General features: G+C 44.8%; 1 protein-coding gene across 1 annotated transcript in view; it reads left to right on the top strand.

The window, feature by feature from the left end:
- Positions 1–4,399: 4,399 nt before the first annotated feature.
- ube2f (ubiquitin-conjugating enzyme E2F (putative)) overlaps positions 4,400–25,473 on the top strand; it is a 35,973-nt gene continuing 14,899 nt past the window's right edge. The window contains exons 1-7 of the mRNA XM_068736656.1: positions 4,400–4,591; positions 6,284–6,446; positions 10,906–10,935; positions 12,759–12,824; positions 18,851–18,918; positions 20,485–20,555; positions 20,792–20,849. Of these exons, the coding sequence (XP_068592757.1) occupies positions 6,332–6,446; positions 10,906–10,935; positions 12,759–12,824; positions 18,851–18,918; positions 20,485–20,555; positions 20,792–20,849 (408 nt within the window). The 5' untranslated portion in view covers positions 4,400–4,591; positions 6,284–6,331. The remainder of the gene's footprint in view (positions 4,592–6,283; positions 6,447–10,905; positions 10,936–12,758; positions 12,825–18,850; positions 18,919–20,484; positions 20,556–20,791; positions 20,850–25,473) is intronic.

Here is a 25,473-nt window from a genome sequence, read left to right as displayed (position 1 = left end):
CATGCGTTAGCCATGCGTTAGACATGCGTTAGCCATGCGTTAATCATGCGTTGGCCATGTGTTAGCCATGTGCTAATCATGTGTTAGCCATGTGTTAGCCATGTGCTAATCATGTGTTAGCCATGTGTTAGCCATGTGTTAGCCATGTGTTAATCATGTGTTAGCCATGTGTTAATGATGTTAGCCATGTGTTAATGATGTGTTAGCCATGTGTTAATCATATGTTAGCCATGTGTTAGCCATGTGTTAGCCATGTGTTAATCATGTGTTAGCCATGCGTTAGACATGTGTTAGCCATGCGTTAGCCATGTGTTAATCATGTGTTAGCCATGTGTTAATCATGTGTTAGCCATTCGTTAGCCATGTGTTAGCCATGTGTTAGCCATGTGTTCACTGACCGTGCTCACGTTTACCCAGTGCGTTACAAAGTGACGCCGAGTTGTCTGAAAGCGGCAGCGTGTGACGAGCGGGAACGAGAATGTGTTGCAAACACTTGCAGCGTGAGTCAGACCGACTTCAGAGCTGCTCTGTCAAACGGTGAGCACGTCTGTCTCTGCTGCACAGATGTTCTCATCCCTCTGGATCAGCGCTGAAACCAAAAGCCCTGCTTCACTACTGTGGACATGTTCAGGGGAACTAACTGATGTGGTAGAAGGGTGTTGTACTCACACAATTTGTGCATTAACAATATTCATTTTCAATGAAAATGTTTCCACTTTGTGGAGTGTGCTGTGTTCCATAACAAGAGGCATCAAGAGGTGCAGGGGGGGACATTCCTCCCATGATTCAATACGTGAGTCATGTGGTAATAGAAGCTCTTTTTGAGCCTGTGACTCTTTGTACTTGCACACAACACACATTACATCAGATGTCCACATGCCGGAGGACAGTACCACAATGTATTGCCACCAACTTTGTGTCTGCATCAGTGGCCTTTTGTTATCAAGTTACACACTCTATGTCTGAGTCTTTAACGGTAAGTTTACATCTGATGGAACCTCGAGGGGGAAACAGCTGTTACTGTGTTACTGTGTTGGTGTGTTGGTGACTGTAAGTGTCTGTTTCTGACACGACACAGCGCTTGGTAGAATTTAACCTGAAACAGAGAATCAGACTGAACTAGAGACTGCTGCAGAAACTGCTTAATAATAAAACGTTAGATGTGTAACTTAACATAAAAAAAGACACATAAGTCATTTGCTTTCTCCGATTCATTTCAAATGAACTATCCTGATTTTCTTAACAGCTTATAGCAACAACGAAGTAAAGCAAACACGCAGCATAAAAGAGGATTTGTATTATTATGACATGTGCATTAGTCATGTTGTTGCAGAGTTTTGTTTTCCTCTTAAACTGAGTGGGCACTACACTCACATCTAGGTCGTGTGGTCCAGCAGGGAGAGCAAAGCCCCCGGTGCAACACTTTGTTTTTACATGATTAAGATCAGAGCCATGGCCACTGCCACAGTCACAGTCACTTTAAATGACGGACAGACAAACTGGTGGTGGGCTATAACACGGATTCTTTAAGGAAATAGGAGCGTTGTAGGTGAACGACTGACAGCTCAATTCTTTGAGGAAGTTAGAAGAAATAAATTGTCAGTTGAGCTAGGTCCCAGAATCCTTTGGTCCAGACTCAAATAGCTCAACAACAATTGGATGGATTATCTTGAAAATTTGTACACAGATTCATGGTGGCCTGAAGATGAACCCTCCTGATGTTGGTGTTCCGCTACTACAAGAAACTTTCATCTTGTGTTGAATCTGGCGGCCCCTGTGAATGAAAGTGGTAGTGTTTCCGAGCACAGGATTCCCTTTAGAACACCTTTAATTTGACTTCAGCAGGGTCTGAGAGTCTGCCCCACGCATTGCGGGTTCTGGTTCTCCCGTTCCTCCCTTCCTTCCAGCAGGCCCGGCAATACGGCGAGGAGACACTGCTGCCTCTTGCTGATGGTCTTATGATTCTCATGTAGGTCATGTAGAGGCATCACTTTAAAACTGAGACTATTTCATAATCAGTTAAGTTCCTCACAGTAGCTTTAGTCCAGGACCATCTTTAGGTTCAAACTTTAATTAGTCCAGTACTTTGGTTGGACCAAATACCTGCAAACCTGACGACATTCCCATCAAGCCCAGATTGTTTTTGCGTTGTACAATAAATATTGCAAATCCTGTTCAGTGCATAATGAACTGAAACATCACTGAAACAAACTAATCTCAGTCTCGGGCGTGAGGTGAGACCAGTTCCTCGAGACGACCCTAACCCCGGATTGTTCTCAACAGAGCGGCAGGAGACGAATCCTAATGTTTTTGTATCCGGCATGCAAACAACAGATGTCTTCTTTGAGTTGAGCGGAACATTTTCCAAGTCACTGTTGTTCTGCAGACATCAAAGTTGAGTTAGCGGTCGGACCTGAAGGGATGGGTTGGATCTGTGTGGGCTATGAAGGGGGGGGGGGGGGGGGGCTGATATGAGACTACATTCCTGTACGTTGTTGCGTTATTCCACCTGAGGGCTGTTGTGTTATGAAACCAGTAAAGATAATGTGGAAAAAACAAAGTCTGAAGCTCATTTAACGTTTCGGTTTTCAAAAGCTGTCGTAAAAGATAAACAGAAGTCTGGGGTTCCTGAGGGGGCGTCCGCATCACTTAACTACGCCCTTCGGTTAGAGGAGCACGGCAAACTTCTTATCACCTCTTTACGTCGTTGTTGAGCTCGAAGACTTGGAAGTGACAGAAATGTTTTACTTCAAAGTGAATGCCTTCGTCTTCAGAACTGAAGCGTCTCTTCACCGGGTCGTCTGAGGAGAGGGTGGAGAGTTTCATGTGTTGGAAGCTTCAGTGAGTTCAGATAAGAGTCCTCCCTCTCTACAGTTCTTTATCCCATCTCTGACCTTCTGTTCTCAGCCTCTTCCTCCGGACAAGGCTTCACCTCTCCTCACTTAAAGCTACAGTCGGTAACTTTTATAAAACTGTGACCCGGTCGTCATGTGGAAGACAGTGGAGCCAAAACAAAGCACCTCCCACTGACCGGGGCAAACATTTTCATTTTACAGCTAAACCGTGCACTAAAATGTGCTTTTTGAAAACATTTGAGGCGAGAAAAAGCCAAAAATCTAGATTGATATTTGATCATGAGGAGCTCATGAGCTTCAGAGCGGTGATTGACGGCTGCGTTAGAGACTCCTCCGCTCTGGTTGGTTGTTTTCCTTCAGAGCACTAGAAGGAAGCAGAAAAACCTGACTTTCGACAGCCTTGTGTCAGGATACAGTGACAGCTTGAGCAAATACAAACAAAACCATGTTTTTATCAAGGTTACTAACTGTAGCGTTTGTGCTGATGTTGATCTTTTCTTTGTGTGGATGTCAATCTGCATAATGTTTTTCACTATTCAGCTGATGAAAGTGTTTTTCTGTGGTTTTCTTCCATTTTGTTAGAACTCTACAACATAGTAATGTCACTCCCATGAATAAACACAGATGCATGTGTTGTCGTCAGTCGCCACCATTGAATAACAAAAGCGTTGTGTGGAGCACACCGTGCGAAGAGGGTGAGTTTGGTACTCACTCTGGTATGTGCATCCAGAAAGCCTGATGGCCAACACCTGTCTAAACAGATTTAGATGAAATACAATATAATCATCTGCTCCAAGATTAATAGACTCCTCTTTTTAAAAAGCTTTATCTGACCAGGCGGCTCAGTGGAGAGCATGCTCTGGTTCAGGGTGACAGCCCTCGTGCCCCTGGGTCCAAAACAACTGGCTGAGTGAATCACAGCTCCGTCCAAACACTGGAGGGTGAAATGGGTTCGCTCCAAAGCCAATGAGCTGTTCTGTCAAACAGGGAGTCTCAGCTTTCCATTGTGCAAATGGTGCACTCTTCAAGGCATGTGTACTGTGTGTGTGTGTGTGTGTGTGTGTCTGTATGTTTTATGTTTTTCAAATGTGCTGTGTTATCGTGAAGTTTAGATGATGTCATCAACCAGTTCAATTTGGGGGTAATTGACAAAGCAAAAAGAATGAATAAATAAATAAACAATAGTAATTAAAATGAATATAAAGTATAAAAAAGCTGAACCCTAACAGAATATAACTACAGTATTAATATAGATGCTGCTCATGGAAGCGGATGTATCTACTCTGTGCTATGTGCTAATCAACAGGGTTTTCTAGCGTATTAATAAGAAATTAATACATAAATAATTATATCTATGTATTCTACAACACGACAGTAAAACATGTCCATTCAGTACCGGCAGGTTCGGCGACTGTATGTCCGTTTTCACACCTACAAGAACCGACTAGAACTCGTCCTCTGCTCTCGCGGAACTGTTTATCTGCCGCCATGTCTACACGGACCACAATAACAAACGGCCCGCACTGCGCTTCCGTTGCCCATGACACCGGAGCGAAGTTCTGACAGCTGATTCTCCAATCAGTTTATATCCAGTCCGAGCCCCGAAGTGATCACTTGTGAAGTGATTTACTGCCGGACTGCCTCCTGTAGCCTCCGGCCGGGGTTGAGACCGCGCCTTGACCAGAGGAGGGCTTCTGGTTATGGTGTAGCACGGAGCGCTAGCTCTGAGGAAGCAGGTAACAAAAAACACACAAGCTAACACTGGCTAGCAGGGGTGCTTCATTAACAACTTGCGCGCGCCTTTCACTAATTAAAACGAGTGACATTTCTTCTTGCACTCAGCCACCTGCGCGAGGAATAAGCCAGAGCTGAGGCTGGTTTGAGGCTCGGATCTTGTGTCTCGCTAGCTGTGATTAGCGGTGCTAGCGGCTTGTTGTGACCACTGGTTAACAAGCTGAAAGTACCGTGACGAGGCGGTAACTTCACCTCTACAAGTGTTTACGGGACATTAGCGTTCATCTGGGTTTAGTCTCGAGGGAGACGCTCTTCCTTGTGATTGATACCGAGTTAGCTGGACTCATGCATTCCTTCACATTAAAGACAGACGACACTCTGTATGCAGAGGACAGCTTTCCCACCAGTGGAGGTGTGTGTTATCTGCTAGTGGGTTGTGTTAACCTGTGTGTGCATATGCTGCATGACTCTGTCCCACTGCGTTATTATGAATCCACTCCACGCAGCTGTTCCACTAACACCCAGGTAGTCGGTGAGTGAGCGACCTTAGGGTGCAGTGACTGACAGCCGAGGCAGGTGGGCACCGAGTCCGACCGGGTGACACTGATACCGGATACCCTCTGCTACTGCTGCTCCCCAAATGAGCTCAGACTAAACACGAGAGAGGTTCAGTCCTCTGCACCCCTGCAGAGCTGCGCTACTAGTGGAGGAGTAACGGTGGCTTCAGCAGGAAGTCTAGTGAGAGAACAACAGAAGGGATCAGCTGAGGCTGAGTTCTGGTACCTTTAGTCAGCTGGATGCTGCTGCTGCTGCACCAGGAGAGACGTCTTTTGAAAGTTTCACTCTTGGAAGTTGCTTTAAATAGTGTTTATTTCAGATGTCATTTCTAAACTTAAAGTCAGGTTTATTAACGTGTCCTAAACATTTTAGAGTAATTCAGTTTTTAGCTCATTTGAAAAAATACGTATTTTGAAACGTTATCTTTGCCAGGATTAAGCTGCTTTATTGTTGATTTGAAATATGTTAATCCATTAAAGAAGAATCACTTACAGGGAATGAGTGAACAGCAGAGAGCGAGTGTTGCAGTGCGTCACTAGTTCCAGTGAGACGTGTTTACAGAGATATTGGATATTGGCTTCCTGCTGTCGCGTTCACAGCAGCGCTGGCAGCAGCGTGACGTTGAAGCTCTCTTCTGGCTTCCTGCAGTGAGTCTGTTAAACATCATTCAGCCGTTCACGCTGCCAGCTGATCAGTGACGCTCCCCTCTGTCTGGTACCATCACCTTTTCTTAGATAATTAGAACGCTGTGCCGTAGATAAGTGGCGTCTTATCATGTCGTTATGAACTTCTGAGTTCCACGTTGGAATGCAGCGGTCCTGTTACTGAATAACCACGGGAACCACAGCGGTTAGGTTTAGTCATGGATGTTAGGACCAGATGAGCAGAACTCCTCTCCTTTAGTTATTTTACGGTAAACATTGAATTTCTCAATTTCTCGTAGAGAGTAGGATTAGAAAAGTTCAAGAGATTTACGCCAGTTTCATGTATTCTCCTACGACAAGATGTATTCCAGCTCATTGGACCTGAACAGGTAGCCGGTCTGTCACAGGACGGAAACATCTGCACAGACTTGAATGTTATAAACTCTGCTCTACATTGTCTCATTTCTTCTTCACGGTCTGTGTGATTGTCAGGCTTATTGAGGCGTGGGGCAGACCGAGGCAGATCACAGCAGCGCAGCCATGCTCACGTTGGCCAGTAAGCTGAAGAGGGACGACGGGGGAAAGACGGGCCGTGCCTCGGGAGCCTCCGACTCCGCCCACAGGGTCTCCATCAGGGACCGCCTCCTCACCAAAGGTACCCGGGTCGCCCGGTTGTTTCTTCACTGTTTTCTGGTTTGTTACAATACAGAATTATAAATTCATGCTCCTCTTCCTCCACGGATGTTTGGGCTTCTCCTTCTGTCTCTACCTCCCTCTCTTTATTCCTCCTCTCTCTCTCTCTGACCATGTCTCTGCCTCCCTCTCTCTATTCCTCTCCTCTCTCTCTCTGACCATGTCTCTGCCTCTTGCTCCTTGGGTTTTATTTATAGGTTCCTCTCTCGCTGCCTTGAGATGCAGCTTCCAGGCACCTGTCTCCTCTCTCCTCCTCTAAATCTCAAGTGGCTGTCCTTGTCCTTCTCGCTTTTTGCCGTTACGTTTGTCTGCTTGTGCCGGCTACCATTTCCCATCATGTTTTCACCTCTCTGGGTTCTCACCTGTCTTTACTTTAGTCCATACATATACTTTAAGGCATTGTTATACCCAGTCACTATGCCCAGTGAAACCAAGGCTATCATGGTGTAGACTAGGTTCAAAAGTGGTTTGTTTAGTGCTGGTCCCGTATCATATAGAGATCTATAGTGTGTGTGTGGATGTAATCTCACAAGCAGCTGTCTCTACGCCCTCCAGCACGACATCTTTATTAAAATGATATATCTTACACCAACCTTTTTAATGTAGCAACGTATGGTATCCGTATAGTATAGTATATAGTAATGCATGTAGTACATGGAGTTGAACTGAATAGATCAGACCCATCCAGCTGTTTGAGTCAGTATCGGCCCGATACCGATCATGACTCTCCAGAGAGCTTCAGTGGCCATGTGAGAAAACTGAATGTGAGAAAGTAGTGCAGTGCTTGTCTAATAAAACATGTATTACTGTATTACGGGAGTTTACAGACTCACCGTGAGGGTTCTACCTCAGTGTTAACATATCACCGTGAGGGTTCTACCTCAGTGTTAACATATCACCGTGAGGGTTCTACCTCAGTGTTAACATATCACCGTGAGGGTTCTACCTCAGTGTTAACATATCACTGTGAGGGTTCTACCTCAGTGTTAACATATCACTGTGAGGGTTCTACCTCAGTGTTAACATATCACTGTGAGGGTTCTACCTCAGTGTTAACATATCACCGTGAGGTTCTACCTCAGTGTTAACATATCACCGTGAGGGTTCTACCTCAGTGTTAACATATCACCGTGAGGGTTCTACCTCAGTGTTAACATATCACCGTGAGGGTTCTACCTCAGTGTTAACATATCACCGCGAGGGTTCTACCTCAGTGTTAACGACATCACCGCGAGGGTTCGACCTTGGTGTTAACGACATCACCGCGAGGGTTCTACCTCGGTGTTAACCATATCACCGCGAGGGTTCTACCTCGGTTAGGGTTAGGTGTTAACGATATCACCGGGAGGGTTCTACCTCGGTGTTAACAATATCACCGTGAGAGTTCTACCTCGGTGTTAACCATATCACCGCGAGGGTCCTACCTCGGTGTTAACCATATCACCGCGAGGGTTCTACCTCGGTTAGGGTTAGGTGTTAACGATATCACCGCAAGGGTTCTACCTTGGTGTTAACGATATCACCGTGAGGGTTCTACCTCGGTGTTAACGATATCACCGCGAGAGTTCTACCTCGGTGTTAACGATATCACTGTGAGGGTTCTACCTCGGTGATAACGATATCACCGCGAGGGTTCTACCTCGGTGTTAACCATATCACCGCGAGGGTTCTACCTTGGTTAGGGTTAGGTGTTAACGATATCACCGCGAGGGTTCTACCTTGGTGTTAATGCTATCACCGCGAGAGTTGTACCTCGGTGTTAACCATATCACCGCGAGGGTTCTACCTCGGTGTTAACCATATCACCGCGAGGGTTCTACCTCGGTTAGAGTTAGGTGTTAACCATATCACCGCGAGGGTTCTACCTCGGTGTTAACGATATCACCGCAAGGGTTCTACCTCGGTGTTAACGATATCACCGCGAGGGTTCTACCTCGGTGTTAACGATATCACCGGGAGGGTTCTACCTCGGTGTTAACGATATCACCGCGAGGGTTCTACCTCGGTGTTAACCATATCACCGCGAGGGTTCTACCTCTGTGTTAACCATATCACCGCGAGAGTTCTACCTCGGTGTTAACAATATCACTGTGAGGGTTCTACCTCGGTGTTAACGATATCACTGTGAAGGTTCTACCTCGGTGATAACGATATCACTGTGAGGGTTCTACCTCGGTGTTAACATATCACTGTGAAGGTTCTACCTCGGTGTTAACCATATCACCGCGAGGGTTCTACCTCGGTGTTAACCATATCACCGCGAGGGTTCTACCTCGGTGTTAACAATATCACCGCGAGGGTTCTACCTCGGTGTTAACGATATCACCGCGAGGGTTCTACCTCGTTGTTAACGATATCACCGCGAGAGTTCTACCTCGGTGTTAACGATATCACCGTGAGGGTTCTACCTCGGTGTTAACGATATCACCGCGAGGGTTCTACCTTGGTGTTAACCATATCACCGCGAGAGTTCCACCTCGGTGTTAACGATATCACTGTGAGGGTTCTACCTCGGTGTTAACGATATCACTGTGAGGGTTCTACCTCGGTGTTAACGATATCACTGAGGGTTCTACCTCGGTGATAACGATATCATTGTGAGGGTTCTACCTCGGTGTTAACACATCACTGTGAGGGTTCTACCTCGGTGTTAACACATCACTGTGATGGTTCTACCTCGGTGTTAACCATATCACCGCGAGGGTTCTACCTCGGTGTTAACCATATCACCGCGAGGGTTCTACCTCGGTGTTAACCATATCACCGCGAGAGTTCTACCTCGGTGTTAACGATATCACTGTGAGGGTTCTACCTCGGTGTTAACGATATCACCGCGAGGGTTCTACCTCGGTGTTAACGATATCACCGCGAGGGTTCTACCTCGGTGTTAACGATATCACCGCGAGGGTTCTACCTCGGTGTTAACGATATCACCGCGAGGGTTCTACCTCTGTGTTAACCATATCACCGCGAGAGTTCTACCTCGGTGTTAACAATATCACTGTGAGGGTTCTACCTCGGTGTTAACGATATCACTGTGAAGGTTCTACCTCGGTGATAACGATATCACTGTGAGGGTTCTACCTCGGTGTTAACATATCACTGTGAAGGTTCTACCTCGGTGTTAACCATATCACCGCGAGGGTTCTACCTCGGTGTTAACCATATCACCGCGAGGGTTCTACCTCGGTGTTAACAATATCACCGCGAGGGTTCTACCTCGGTGTTAACGATATCACCGCGAGGGTTCTACCTCGTTGTTAACGATATCACCGCGAGAGTTCTACCTCGGTGTTAACGATATCACCGTGAGGGTTCTACCTCGGTGTTAACGATATCACCGCGAGGGTTCTACCTTGGTGTTAACCATATCACCGCGAGAGTTCCACCTCGGTGTTAACGATATCACTGTGAGGGTTCTACCTCGGTGTTAACGATATCACTGTGAGGGTTCTACCTCGGTGTTAACGATATCACTGAGGGTTCTACCTCGGTGATAACGATATCATTGTGAGGGTTCTACCTCGGTGTTAACACATCACTGTGAGGGTTCTACCTCGGTGTTAACACATCACTGTGATGGTTCTACCTCGGTGTTAACCATATCACCGCGAGGGTTCTACCTCGGTGTTAACCATATCACCGCGAGGGTTCTACCTCGGTGTTAACCATATCACCGCGAGAGTTCTACCTCGGTGTTAACGATATCACTGTGAGGGTTCTACCTCGGTGATAACGATATCACTGTGAGGGTTCTACCTCGGTGTTAACATATCACTGTGAGGGTTCTACTTCAGTGATAACGCCTCACAGAGGAGAACCACTCACACTGTTAATGATCTGAATCATCTGAATCAATCACAAACTATGTTTGTAAAAATGACGATTGTGGATCCTCAGCGTGACAGAACCAGAACACCAAACAACAGAGAGACCAAGCCCCCCCCACACACACCTGTTGTTAGTGTTAAACCAGCTGATGCATAAATGCGGTGAAGGAGTGTCGGCGGTGTGAAAACACAACAAGACAACCTGTGAGTGTCTAAAAGAAATGCAACCAGACTTGATCCAGAGGCAACACCAGCTGAACAACGCTCTGCTCTTCACTTGTCGTTTCCTTCCTCTCTTCACTTGTCGTTTCCTTCCTCTCCTCACTTGTCATTTCCTTCCTCTCTTCACTTGTTCCTCTGCAGCTTTGTTTTGTGTCATGCATTTACAACTTGCATATTAGACAATATGCTTTTATGCAGAGCAACTTTCCTGACTGATGTATTAAAAAAAAAAAAAGTAGGAGTGTGACAGTGTCGGCTGTCGTGTGTCTGTGTGTGTGTGTCTGTCTGTCTGTCTGTCTGTCTGTCTGTCTGTCTTTACCCTCCTCTCTCCTCCCTTATTCACGACTCTTTTTCTTTTTCTCTCAATAGAAGTTGCAGAACTTGAAGCCAATCTCCCTAGTGAGTATGCTTTCCACTTCCACACACAGCGCTCTCAGTTCAGTCACACTCTCTCTGACTTTGCATTCCTCTCCATGTTTGCATTAGTGTTTGTTCAGCAGCCCACATCTTCTGCTGGTCAATACATCTGAGAGTGTGAGAGACGAATAAGGGACAGAAATATGAAATAAACAGCCGACGTAAAGTAAACGGTGTCCTCCAGCTTCTCAGCTCAGGGAAGCGTTCTTTATGCTACAATAAAGAATGAATGAGGGTGAAGGTGGCTCGATGTATTGTTTCAGACTCGGTGAATCATTATTAATACATTTTGTGTTTTGGGATATTAAAACAATCAGAGGAGGCATGAAGACAAAGCCAACCCCACAGATGCACTCCATTGTCTGACGTTTTGCTTTGATGCTTTTAGGTGTAGCTTACGTCTAACAATACTTTACATTACAGTCATTTAGCAGACGCTTTTATTCAAAGCGACTTACAATAAGTGCATCAACATTGGTAATCAAAAGAACTACTAGTCACCAGAAGTCATAAGTACATTTCCTTTTCTAAACAAGCATCTAAGAGCCTGAAGCAGAGCATAACTCAGAGCCAAAGTACAGAAACAAGAAAAACAGTTAGTGCTATAAGTAAGACGAATACAATAAATACTTAACACTTTAAACTGCATTGCAGTGGCACAAAGCTATTCAGTCAGAATACCATAAATGTCTCAAATGTACGTTAAATTCTGTTTATGATTAAATAGGTCTGAAGTATCGTCCAGCACTTCCACATAAGTGAGTGGAATGAGCCACGCCGGTGTGTGTTGGATTGGTTTCATGCTTATTATACGTTCTGGCCTCCAACAGACAGACTAAAACTACTGTTCTGTTCTAGCTTTTATTTGAGAATTTAAGTGACGGTACATCAGACCTTCATTCCTCAGTTTTCTGGTTATCGTGTGGATGAGTGCTGACTTCATCCTGAACTCTTTGTTCTGACGACTCGCAGTGAACGGTGCACACGGTGTTGACCAGGAAGTAAGAGAGCTGTCGGGTTTTTCACGAGGCCTTCAACACTTGTGCTTTGTGCCGTGGACGTGGACTTGACGACGCTGAAGGACTTTCATTGTTATGGGCAGAGAGGAGCTCAGGAAAACCAGCGTCTTTAGTTTACAATTGTTCCGAGTGAGGAGAGTTTGCGGCAGAGAAAAAGAAAACGCTGTCCAAGTTGAACATCTCTGAACCTCTCAGAAAGGTGCCGGTGTAGTCAGGGTTCACTCTATGGACGAGGGCTGCAGACCCCTCAGAGGAGTCATGTACAGATAGTGGGTCAGTCCACTGCAGAAGAAAAACACAACACAAGTGATGATGATGACGCCTTCAGCTCAATGAGTTTGGATTTAAATTAAATAAACACTGATGTTCTGCTATAATATCATCCCTCCATTTCTTTTACTTTGAGGTTTAGGTCACGCTCTAAAGTTCTGTTGCATTAAGCTATTTGGGGGTTACTCTGTGAAAGGAGCTGACGACATGTTAAGTTTGATTGAGAACTTCTTACACGTGAACATGGTTTAAAAAGAAGAAGCGCTGCCATCTCCAGCGCAGTACACGTCCTTGAACACCAGGGGGGAATGTGGTGCCACACGCAGTCCCAAGGCTCAACACACTGAGGCTCAGCAAGGATTTAATACAAACACAGTATATCACTGATGTTAATGCCACTATTTGACACAGAGGCAAGTAATCAAAACTAATGATAGACCTTCACACAGTTGCTCCTGGCTTTCATCTTTGAATCTAATAACTAATACCCCCCCCCCCTTATTTGTTCTTGTCCAGGTACATGCAAAGCCAGTTTCCCAGATGAGGACAAGCTGCATCATTTTCAGCTGGCAGTGTCTCCCGGTAAGAGAGAAATCACCTCTTTTTCTAACTGCTCCAATCATTTCATAAGTGCTGTGTTGACGGGATGCAGCAGTGTTGTTGGTTGCTCATTATATTGGCGGTTGTCTCAGAATCAAACGCGTTTTCAATCAGACTCAAATATCTGAAGTAAAAGGAGAGCAGCGATCAAGTCTGCTGGTGTAAAGTTTTTAATTGGGGTTGCGATTTAATTAACCCCCGTATCAAAGCTCAGGAAAGTGCAGGATGCAAACCGGTCCAGAAAACCACCTTAACCTTGCTGTGTACTGTTAGACTGCAAAGCGACTGCATATCATGAATAATGACTCATAACGGGCGGAGACAGGACTGTACAAAAGCCCCCTTTGAGCGCTCAGACGGCCGGCCTATTACTGCGGGATCACTGTCTGGACTTAATGACCTGAAAAAGTACACCGAGTCGGATACAAGCGCAGCAGTTTTAACAGCTTTCCACCTATTAATGCGGGAAAGCAGCTGCGCTGATGTGCCTACGTGTTGATTAGTATTCATTAATTGTAGATCAATTATAAGATCGCTTCCTGAACAGATCTCATTACCAGCAGATGGATTTGTTAGTCTTCCAGCTTTTGAAGAACCCTGTGGAGACCCACCTTTTCAAGCTGCCTCGGTCACGGTGGTTTTGGGACGCACCGGGGTGGGACCGACAGCTTTCCCATTAGCCCAAACGACCCGGAGTAACGGGCCAAAACTAACCTGAGTTTGATTTTAAACCAAACCGAAAAGGTCAAATGTGAAAGCACTCTGAGCCGCCAGGAGCCGCATCCGCTGCTCTCTCATTTTGTACAATATGCAGGGCTTGAGTGGTTTTCGGGGGAAGTATGTTGCGTGCGATGGGGTGGGAGCCCGCACATGTTGGTCGGTCCATGTGTGTCTTGAAGCGTTCCCTTAAAACGGGCACTCCAGTCCTCTCCGTACTTCGACATAACTGCCGCACCGTCGTTATTTCCCCAAGTGCGGTCTGCTTGCTCAGCAGTGTTCCAAGCAAGATGGGCCACCTGTGGAATACTGGACACACCCAGCACACTGGTGTGGGATTACCACGAGTCTCCTGAGGGAGCCTCTCACCTGCTCTCTGTTCATCAGACACACTCTGTCTCTCCGCCCTCGAGCCCAATGTCACCTTCTCATTTCAAGGAGCACAACGTGGCTTTGTGTTTGTGTGCGAGTGTCGTGAGCAGTGGAAAGAGAGGGACAAAGAAAGAGGCCGGTATAGAGTCAAACGTTATTGTCAAACACTGTTTGGACACCTGACACATTGTGTGCAGAATTGTTGACTAATCTCAAATGAATTCATCTAAATCTAGTTTGTACATTTTGGCAACAGACAGTCTTTGTTTGGAGGTACAGCTGAAAGTAATAATCCTGTTAGTAATCCCTTGTAACAACAGAAATGTGTACAACTGGGGGGGGGGGGGGCTGTAGCTTGGAGATAGAGTGGGTTCTCCTTTAATCAGAAGATCAGCGTTCGGAACCCCGGCTCCTCCAGTCCATGTCGATGTGTCCTTGGGCAAGACACTTAACCCCAAATTGCTCCCGTAGGAGCGCTTTGAGTGGTCGGAACACTAGAAAGGAGCTATACAAGTACGAGTCCATTCACCATTTATTTCAGGCTTATTCAGCAATAAAAGTAATGCACTGTTCGTGTACATCCCACAAATCATTTTTTAAAATTCTTTCCACGTAATCACGAAACAATGAAGTATAAAGAGTGGCACTTCTGTAACGCCTCCTCTGTAACGCCTCTTCTGTAACAGCACTTATGTAACGCCTCTTCTGTAACGCCTCCTCTGTAACGCCTCCTCTGTAACGCCTCTTCTGTAACGCCTCTTCTGTAACAGCACTTATGTAACGCCTCTTCTGTAACGCCTCCTCTGTAACGCCTCCTCTGTAACGCCTCCTCTGTAACGCCTCTTCTGTAACAGCACTTATGTAACGCCTCTTCTGTAACGCCTCCTCTGTAACGCCTCTTCTGTAACGCCTCTTCTGTAACAGCACTTATGTAACGCCTCTTCTGTAACGCCTTCTCTGTAACGCCTCCTCTGTAACGCCTCCTCTGTAACGCCTCTTCTGTAACAGCACTTCTGTAACAGCACTTATGTAACGCCTCTTCTGTAACGCCACTTCTGTAACGCCACTTCTGTAACGGCACTTCTGTAACGCCTCTTCTGTAACGCCTCTTCTGTAATTAGAGGCGTAATTCTGATATTACAAAATGTTCTATGTGGTTGAAGAGACCTGGTCACCGAACTTTGTCATTGGTCTTTTTATCTGGTGCATCTTATTTTGTCTATTGCATTTGTTACAAGAGAGTTTACAGGAGTCACAGAAGAGTCAATTTTTTTGCACACTAAGATGTTAGTGTGCAAGGATGTCTTGATTTTTAAGTCAGTGGTGAATTAATTTAATGCTGTGTGTGTGTGTGTGTGTGTGTGTGTGTGTGTGTGTGTGTGTGTGTGTGTGTGTGTGTGTGCTCTGCGTCGCCAGCTTAGTTTTCACAAAGGTCTTTGTCAGCAAAATCTAGCAGAGAAAAGCAAAGTTCAGCAATTAGAGAGAAGATGTTGGTGTCATGTTCTTGAAGGGGAGTTGATAAGGAGATTGAGTTCTCAGAGAAAGTCTTCCTCAATTATTCAGGACCTCTGTCTCCCCTGACGTCTCCCCCTCCTCTTCCCACCCTTCACTTCCTTTCTCTTGCTCTTTTCTCTTTTAGTATTTCCTACCTTGTTTAATTTCTCTCTTTTCTTGTTGTTCTCTTCCTCTTACCTGCTCTCTCTGTGTTTGCCTTCCATTACATCTGGTGTTTTAACACACAGCCCTCAGTTTATCATCTTTATACTACAGCCAGGGGACCATGCTCCTCTGGAGTCAGACCGAATACAGTACATTAAGGGAAATAAGCACGTAAGCAGGAATGCTGACGTAGAGGCCTTGGTGTGACCCGTGAGAGGGAATGTCTGATTTCTCCCACTTTCCACCAGCTGGTAGTAAAGTATTAACACTAATCCATTAACTACATGTTACATATTTTACAGGAGAAACACAATGAATGTAGTGGAAGCATATTAAGAAAAGAAAAAAAGCATCTCAAGTCATCCTGTGCTGTCATCTTTCCTTTCCCGTTCTGTGTGTTAGGCATTACACACACAGAAGCATTCATTTGCACTGCAGGGAAGTGGTCAGGAAAATAAACACTTGCAAGGGGAACTCGCCCTCAGGATGCAGGTTGTCAAATATCTCTCGTATCCAAACCAATGTAAGGTAAAATCATCTCGACTCATGGGGAGAGTTTACAGCTCAAGGCTGATGTAAGTGCTTCTTTCCTTTCCTTCTTTCCTTTCTTTTTTCCTTCTCTTTTTGTTCTCCACGTTTCTCACGAGACCTGCGGTTCCTCTATTTACTTTGGGTGAGCAGTAGTCATGAATCATTACTCTATTTTTTATTTTGCTACAAAAGTACAATGTGTGGGGGAATCGGTGGTGTTTTTCGAGCTGTGGTCAGTTGGAACGCCTCTTTAGTTCCTCCATTTAGTTTCCTTTCCTTTTCCCATGCAAGCGCTCGGTGTCGTGACCCCGCCGCTCCGGACCCCTGTGTCTCTGAGGAATGGGGACAGCAGCAACACTCTGGGGTGAACGCGTCCTCGCATGTCACTCTTTGGATTATTAGAAATGCAATAATGAAGGAAAGTTGCGTCGTCTTTGTGTTTCTAATGGGAGCTTTTTTCCCTGCTCCGTTTGCGTACGGATAATTGACGTATTGTTGTGCACATTCCTGCAGAAACCTGCAAACTTACATTACATTAGCAAAACGCTTTTGGAGAGCGGCCACATTTAAGGTTCAGCAAGAGGTCGTAGTGTGTGTGTGTGTGTGTGTGTGTGTGTGTGTGTGTGTGTGTGTGTGTGTGTGTGTGTGTGTGTGTGTTGAACAATATACGTAATATTATAGTTTAGGGTAATAATATATACGACATACAGTTAAACAACATACAACATATACAGTATATACATGCATATCTGGTGGGAATCAGTCTTTTGTTAGAGCAACTCTTGGTAATCTCTTGGTGCTCCTAATATAACCCCAAATATAAACAAACTAATCCGAGCTGAGGAGTCACTTTCGCAGCCGTGAATCACTGCTAGCGAAGGCCCCCCCCCCCCAGATCAAATATGAATCAACTTGAATCAATATGAATCATATTGAAAACGCAGATTTTGTCACTTTTTCTGTTAACCCATAATAAAGTCATGAAAGAACCAAACTTCATCAATGTTTTTTGTAACAAAGAAGTATCTGTTCCAATCACTCTATCAGAGAAAAATCAGAGTTGTAGAAATAACTGGAAACTCAAGAGAGCCATGACATTATGTTCTTTACAAGTGTATGTAAACTTTTGACCACAACTGTATGTATAATAATCTCTCTCTATATGTGTGTGTGTGTGTGTGTGTGTGTGTGTGTGTACAGTTTGCAGGCCCGGTGTCTTGTGACAGAAACGACTGATTGTTCCAGTTTACTGGAGACGCTCATGAATTATGTATGACCTCTGCTCTCCTTTCTTTCCCTCTTTCAGTTTCTCTTTTGTCCCTTTCTCTCTCTCCGCCCATCTCTTGGTTGTTGACGCTGATTCTTTCTTCGTCCTCTTTGGGACTTGTAAGTTTGTTGAAGCCGTATCTCTGCTCCTCACAGTGTTGTCCTCCCTCTTCTCATTCATAATACAGGGGGACTGTTTGTGCAGTCTAATTAAATTGGACCCTGGTCTTTTTTGCCCTGAATGGAAGCTGGGAGATCTTTAGATAACCCTCTAAATCGTCTTACAAAGGCCTTATCTCACATTGCCCAGTGTTTGAGTGTGAAGGGGGGGCAGTGTTGAATTGAAACCTTTTGAAACTCAGTCTAACGTGTTATCAATGCCGTGTCACCGGCATTGGAAGGACGGTGGTGTCTTTTGAATTGTATGTTATTTTAAGGTGTGAATCAGACTCCACATATGTGAATGAGACGGTTTGAAATATAGCAGTATGTGGTCCATGTTCAATGCGCGGCTCATTATCTGTCTCTCACTTTTCTCGAGTTCAATCAGAAGTTGCCCAGAGTATCAGTCCACCTGTGTGAGCTCTAACAGGCTTATTATAACAGCTGATCCCTGGAAGAGCTGCAGCCAGCTGCATGAACCGCTCCAACAGTAGATCGACGAAGAAATATCAAATGTGTGTGTGAGTGATTGTACATGCGGCCCTCTCTGCATCTGTCCTCGTCCACTAATGCAGGCCGTCATTAGGTGTGTTTGCGTGAAACGTCGTCGGCCGTCGCGAGCTGGTGCCGGAGGATTGAGCCCCGCTTTACTCTCCTGTCACGACTCATTGATCCTGGAGGAGCTGGTCGATCGCCGCCGTTCAGACGCAACCTCCGTTAGAGGGAGACCGGCGCTCTGGCAGGGAACTCATTCTAGATCGATTGTTCTGGGACTTCATTCTAATATTCATCTTGCAGTTGTAGAGATGGATTGGTATCTTTTAAAGTGGACTTCAAGGATCGTTTTCCATCTGCTCACCGGTACTTTTATTAGCACAGCGACACAGCCCCTTCTGCTTCTTAATGCGGTGCCATTCATCGTCTGAAGCATGGACTTCAGTCTTCTACCCAAACCGGTTCATCATCTCTGCTTTTGCTTAAGTGTGGGAAACGTGAAAATCGACTTATCTTTCCACTCATCTGCTCCTTTGGCTATTTTCCAGTTTTTCAAGCTGATCTGCGGCTGTTTTGAACTGTTCTCTGTTGGGTTTAGGTCTTTGTGTTAAAGATGTCCCAAAGGTTCTTTTCACTGCATGACACTTCAACAGAACGTCTCTGCCCCATGTTTGAAACCCTGATCAGCAGCGCATGACGATGATTGAAGGCCCTGTTTCTACAGTATGAATTGGAGTGTCATTAAACTGAACCTGTAATGTGTGTAGATCATTGAAAACCCCTGTCCTCTGTCTGTCTTCTTCCAGATGAGGGTTACTACCAAAGCGGAAGGTTTCAGTTTGAAATAGACGTCCCTGAAGCCTATAACATGGTGGTGAGTGGTCCAGTCTGCTTGTGTTTGTATGCCCACCTGTGTATCTGTGTCATCGGCATCAGTCGGCAGCTTCCTGTTTAGGCCTGTGAAAATAACGAGTCCAGATTTTCCGTCGGATGTGGTCTGTTATGTTCCGTCCTGCTGATTTGTGCCTGAAGTCGGTTCAAATCATGGACTCAAAATATGTGCACAGTGTTCTAAAAATCCCATTTCCTTTCATTAAAGTTCATACGGGAATATCAGAGTACCGAGCAATACATTTGTCTATTCTCTGTGTGGAAGGTCTGCAGAATATACTGCATCCACACACACACACACACACACACACACACACACACACACACACACACACACACACACACACACACACACACACACACACACACACACACACACACACACACACACTCTGTTTCCTCTACATGCAGCCACCTGTTGCCGGTTTACGGCTCCAGCCACAGAATGATAAATAATAAGCATTCAATCACCAAAGGTTAATCGATTCATGGAGGAAGTGGAGAATTGCTCCTGTGGGAAGAGCAACGTGCCCAGAGAGAAATGTTCAGCAGCATTCCTCATCAGTCGGCCCATTACCGCTTATTAACATTGTGTTAGATGTCATAATGTGGTTAAATTGCCCAAAAATATAGACTGTGGAGGGAATGAGTGCTACGGCCTCGTAGTGTGTGCCTGCACTTCTGTGACTGTGGTGTCGTTCATTTATAGCCTAAAGTTAGCGTTTTTCTCCCTTCAACACTCTTTTGTGAAGACCATCCCGCTGAACCAGACGTGAACGTGTGTTTGCCACACAGATCATTTCCTGCAATGATCCTAAAGCCAATGGAAGGTTGTCCTACGACACGTCGTCCCTGAGCTCTCTGTAGTTAAAGCTGTGTCCTCTGCTAGTAGTTCTAGAGACTAGTTATCACAGCAGGTGAGTCTTACTAAAGACGTGTGGCTGCAGTGGAATAGAAATAGAATATGTAGAAATGTGGTGTGGTTGGGTTTCTATGAGTTAACCAAAACAATGCTTGAGTTTGGTTTGGGATGATGGTCCTGAAGAGCAGGGTGTGACTGCAGCAGGGTCTCCTAACAGCTGAGTAGTGAGTGTGAACAATAGGAAGATACTACATTGCAGTAAAGAGGCATTGGTGTGTGTGTGTGTGTGTGTGTGTGTGTGTGTGTGTGTGTGTGTGTGTGTGTGTGTGTGTGTGTGTGTGTGTGTGTGTGTGTGTGTGTGTGTGTGTGGAGGCCATCGATACCACCTTTTCCTGAGCTCTCTCTGTATTATGTCCTCCGTTCTCCGTCACGGCCACAGCTTCAGTGTGACCAGGACAATGACACACCACACATGATTGTAGTTGTTGGGATCCAGCAGGAGCAGAGGTGGTTATTAGCAAGTATGAAAACTAAAGCATTGATCGATTCAAGCATTAATATCAATAGGATTGTTAACACATAGTAACAATAACAGGCGTCTTCCTTTGTTTTCAGTCCAAACAGTCATTTTACAACAGATGGAATCATTAAGCGAATACAAACGTCTCTGTCTTGCTGATGTTTCAGCCTCCTAAAGTGAGATGTCTGACCAGAATATGGCATCCTAACATCACAGAGACCGGAGAGATCTGCTTAAGGTAATGCTTCCTACACACCTTTTATTTTATGTTACATTATTGTCCTTCCTGCTAACAAGTGGATGGAAACCGTAAATATACAGTATTCCTAAGCTAGACATCCCTCTCTCCCAGATGCAGCTTTCATACACAGCAGCCGTTGAGTTTGTAGCCTCTGACGAACGACGAGGAGCTGCCACAAAGTGACTTTGATGACATGCAAGTATTGACTCTGTTCCTTTTCTCTTTGATTTCAGCTTGTTGCGGGAACACTCTATTGATGGCACAGGCTGGGCCCCCACTAGAACTTTACAGGTAAATGAATTGTCTTTATTCAAGAGAATGTGTCTTTATTGAACAAGAAGCAACAGGAACCCTTCGGCCATGTTTCTGGGGTTCTTCGGTGTAACCGGCGGATATCCGGGCCAAGACTTCCTCCTCCTTGTGCCGCTCATTGTAAACAGTCCAATTAGCAACCTGAGATGCTAATTCATTGTTTGGATTGTTTCAAAAGCAAAAGTAGCCCGTTTACAAGTTCATGTCAAACCAATAATAAGCAAGATCATTGTCAGATGATAGCCGATGGGTTCCCAGATTTAATTTTGGCCAATGCTCTTCTTAACTGACTGTTAACCTGTACTCAACCAAAGCAGGCTTCACCTCGGTTGGTCAATACTACTTCTGGTAACCAGAATGCTTCCTATGCCAACATCTTGTCCTGTTGCCTACAGATTCTGCACAATGCATATGAATGACTCTAATGAAGAACTTTTTTACTGTGGCCATTTATTGTCTGGAACAGAGAAAATAAAGCTGATTGTGTAGCGTGTAGCATGTAGCGTGTAGCATGTAGCGTGCGCTCTTCCTGGGGCTTGGGTTAGCCCCAAAGCTAGCAACAGCTCTGACTCAGGCCCTCCTTTAAGGTGGACCAGCCCTGTTCTCTCTTCAGTGACAAGCCTCTGAGGTTTGGACTGTTTAACTGAGTCATTATTAACATCCTAAGGCTTTGTTTGTATCAGGAAAACACAACGTTAAATGTTGAAATGTCGTCATTTTGTATATTTAACTTGTTACAGTGAAAATGAAACGCCTTTAAAAAGTGATTGTAAGAACTGTAATAGTATTATTAAGATATCGGTGCCCAGATGTAAGTACTGAAGAAGTGTTATTGGGGCACGTCTGCTATCACTATTCAACATTTGAATAAAGTGACCTTTGATGACAACTACCTCGTGGAACTGAATGTAGTTACACGGTGCAGCTCTACCTCCCATGATCCATTTTCACTTCAGCTTTCTGATCCAATCTACGCCTGACTGCTCCTCTGCAGGGAGGCCGAGCCAGATCAACACTGGGGTGCGATTGTAATTATGAAATATGTAAACGTATGCATGCTGGATGCTGGCGCCTTTAGAAGTGGAAGTAATGCGTTCGTGTCATGCTTGCGTCTGCATTGAAAGAAGAGCAAAGAATGGCACTATAATAGTCAAGATGCTCTTCTCCCGACTGGCTTCAGCAGGAGCTAGATCGGCCGATGGTTCAGTGTTGCCAATGACGGCTTTTCTGATCGTTCTGTGGAACGGATCACCTAGTGGGTTAGGTCCTCCTACCTTCAGTGTCAGAGGTCTAGAGGTCTAGAGGGTCATCCAGTGAGTGCTTTTAAACCTCTTGAGTTTCCTGACAAGTCTTCTACTTGTTGTCAGGATTTGTCTTATCCTTAAGGTTCTCTCCCTGAAGGCTTTGTTTCTGTCCAGGCTACCCGTCTCCTTTTTCCCTGTTTCTGGTGTTGTCTCCAAACATTAGCACACTTGGGGGTCTTTCAGAAGAAGCCGTATCCTTCCTGTACAGAATGAAGAACATATTCCATGCAATTAGAACCGTCACGCTAGATAAAGTTTAATCTATTGTAATGTCATTCAGTGTCCCCGTAACCCTGAACTCATTGTGTTTCACTCTGCATGGTGTCCATCACGTGATACAGCAGGGAAGAAAGCCAAAAGAAGTTTAGCTTTGTTAAAACCATTTACTTTATCTGAGGTAACATCAGGCTTCATTGTGAGAGCAGTCTGTCTGTGTTCAGAGCCAGTGGTCACATCTGCAGACTCTTTAATGTCATTCTGGAACCTTTATGTCATGTCTTCAGTCTTTTTATGTTAACGTCATCTGAAAAAATGGACGGCAATAGATGCACATCTAAAACGTGAAATGGTTTGTGTGCGTAAACTAAATCGCCTGGTCACTTGTTATTATCCCAAACATATGGAGACATCATTGGTATCAGGATGAGATGAACAGGTTGAACATTAATGATTAACAACGTTAGAGTAAACACATTTTATCCTCCCGTAACAAATGATTGTAATGCAAAGTGTTGATGGTTTGATTTACGTTGTCCCGATGGAAACCGTGTTACTGGATTCAGGTCTGAGTTTATAACACCAACTCTGTCATGGGAAAAATCAATTCATTCCAGTTCAATCGCTTCATGAAATGAATCTGTGCTCATGTTCAACTCTGATGAACTTTAACACTCAACTTTCCTCCGTTTACCAATAGCAAGCCGTTTCCTCTGGTACCCTCTGAGTGTGCTATCGTAGCTTACCAGCTGGGCTGTAAAACGTGTTCCACTAAAACGCAACAGTTGGCAGACGGAACAATTATGTCTCTTATAATGTCCCGTTAGCGACCGAGCTACGCTAACGAACTAATGGAGTCGCTAACTGACCGTTCGTTGTCCGTTATTTTCGCTCTTCAATATCTGTTTATGAAGTGAAACGGTGTGCAATTTGATGTGCAGCTCGACTGCTATGATGTGCTGGTTTCTGAATTCTATCTAAGCCTGGACTAAGTTATCTCCTGGTCAGCATCGTCTATTGACAGCAATCAGTGCAAACACTCATGTCCACGTCCACACGGTCCGTTATGAGAGTTGCTGAGATTACCTGAAGCTCTGCTGAAGATCAACTTTCACTCCATCCAGACACTCCAACAACAAGATGCTAATGACAGCTGAGGGTATGAGTTCAGGAAATGACACCAGATGAGCGTAAAGAAGAGAATGTGATGTGGTTGGCTTTTTTCCTGGGAAAATATTTTGCTTGTGCCAACAACCACTTGTTTTGTGTCCCAGCCAAAGAACTCTGGTGTGGTTCACGGTGAAAGGTAGGCTGGTGACAACATGTGGGGATTTTGCTTTGACGAACAGATGGCCAGAGATCTCCAGCCTCACTGTGTGGTGGTCTGAATGCTTCTCTTCCTCGGCAGTGATCGTCGCTGTGAGGAAAGCAGCTTTGCATACAGAATATGTGCTCATCTTTGTGTGTGTGTGTGTGTGTGTGTGTGTGTGTGTGTGTGTGTGTGTGTGTGTGTTTTCATTATGCTATCCAGTGAGCACACAGTCAGGCGTATTACACACACACTCTCTGGCATTGAAGCGTTCATGTAATAGGCCCAAAATGCATTTGTGCAACATTTCACCTTTCAAACAGATGAATTAAAGCTGCCGTATCTGCTCACTGTAAAAGTGGAGAGGAGAAAAATGAGGCATTTAAACCTCCGGTGTGGCTGATTTTCTGGTGCACCGGAGCAGTTCTGCACCTTGAATGCAGCCCGGTTAAGGCGGCACTATTAAGGCGTTCTGTAGGAAAGGCACAGAGACGGGACGGAGTTGTTCCCCCCGTTTAACGGCAGAGGAGATAGTAACGGAGCCGAACCGACGTCTGTGTAGAAGATCCAATCAATACGCTGTTTAGTTCTGCACCTCTTCTGCTCACATAGCCGGTAGCTGTGCAGCGGTTAAACCCACGGTTCTGTTTGTGTTGCGGTTTTTGGGTCACGTTTGTTTTTGCGCATTAGGAAGAAGAAAGACACATTTCTACTGGGTTTGATCTCTAAAATCTAGTAATATAGTCATGACTACATAAAAATATTAATGACAGATATTTCTATATCATATGAAGCCATAACACTGATTTTAAACATGAAATACAACAGGCTGCTTAATGGTCAAGTAGCTATGCCTATAGATACATATATCTATAGACATAGACATACGAACCACCGTTATTAAAAACAGCTGATTATTTGATGAGACGTACATATATGTATGTATGTATGTATGTGTATATATATATATATATATATATATATATATATATATATATATATATATATATATATATATATATACGTGTGTGTGTATATATATGTATATATGTATATATATATATGTATATATGTGTATATGTATATATATATGTATATATGTATATATGTATATGTGTATATGTTCTATGTCTCATCAAATAATCAGCTGTTTTTAATAACGGTGGTTTGTACGTCATTGAACGTTTTTGCATCCTTAGCTTAATGTTGGCACGCTATCTAAAGCCAGTCGTACCAAAGACCTTCTGATGGTCTCATGTGTTGTCTTGGCTCTTCGGCTCGTGTCTGACAGTCGGTTGATGGTGTGTTTCGTTCTCCCGGTCCGGGTTTAGCACCGCCGTCGTTCACTTAGAGCGGCCGGGCTCGGGGTGACGCGTGTCAGCGAGTGGCCCTGTGAGCGCACCGAATACTGTTAGGAGAAACATAGCAAGTGCAAAAAGCTGCGAGTCAGAGAGGATTGTGGGAGTTTTTGGAGTGGGTGATGATGTCCCTCTTCTGTCGCCACTTCAACGCTTTTACGCTGCATGAATCAGCCTGTCAAGTTTATTTGTACAGCACATTTCAACAACACGGTAATTCAAAGGGCTTCACATAAAACCATTAAAAGCATCAAAACATACGGGAAGAGAAAAGGACGATTAAGAACAGTCATTGAAACACTAAAAAGCAGTGTAAGAAATACAATACAGCAATGCAGGAAGTGTGTTGATATTGAATTTGGTTCAGTTAAAGTCAGCAGCAAACATAACACTAGTTCTCCTTCCTCACAGCCCTG

The sequence above is a fragment of the Cebidichthys violaceus genome, unplaced genomic scaffold (assembly GCF_023349555.1).
Source record: "Cebidichthys violaceus isolate CVI_PGR_0920_01 unplaced genomic scaffold, fCebVio1.0.p SCAF_71, whole genome shotgun sequence".
Classification (NCBI taxonomy): Eukaryota; Metazoa; Chordata; class Actinopteri; order Perciformes; family Stichaeidae; genus Cebidichthys; species Cebidichthys violaceus.
This window is presented reverse-complemented; position numbering and strand designations above follow the sequence as displayed.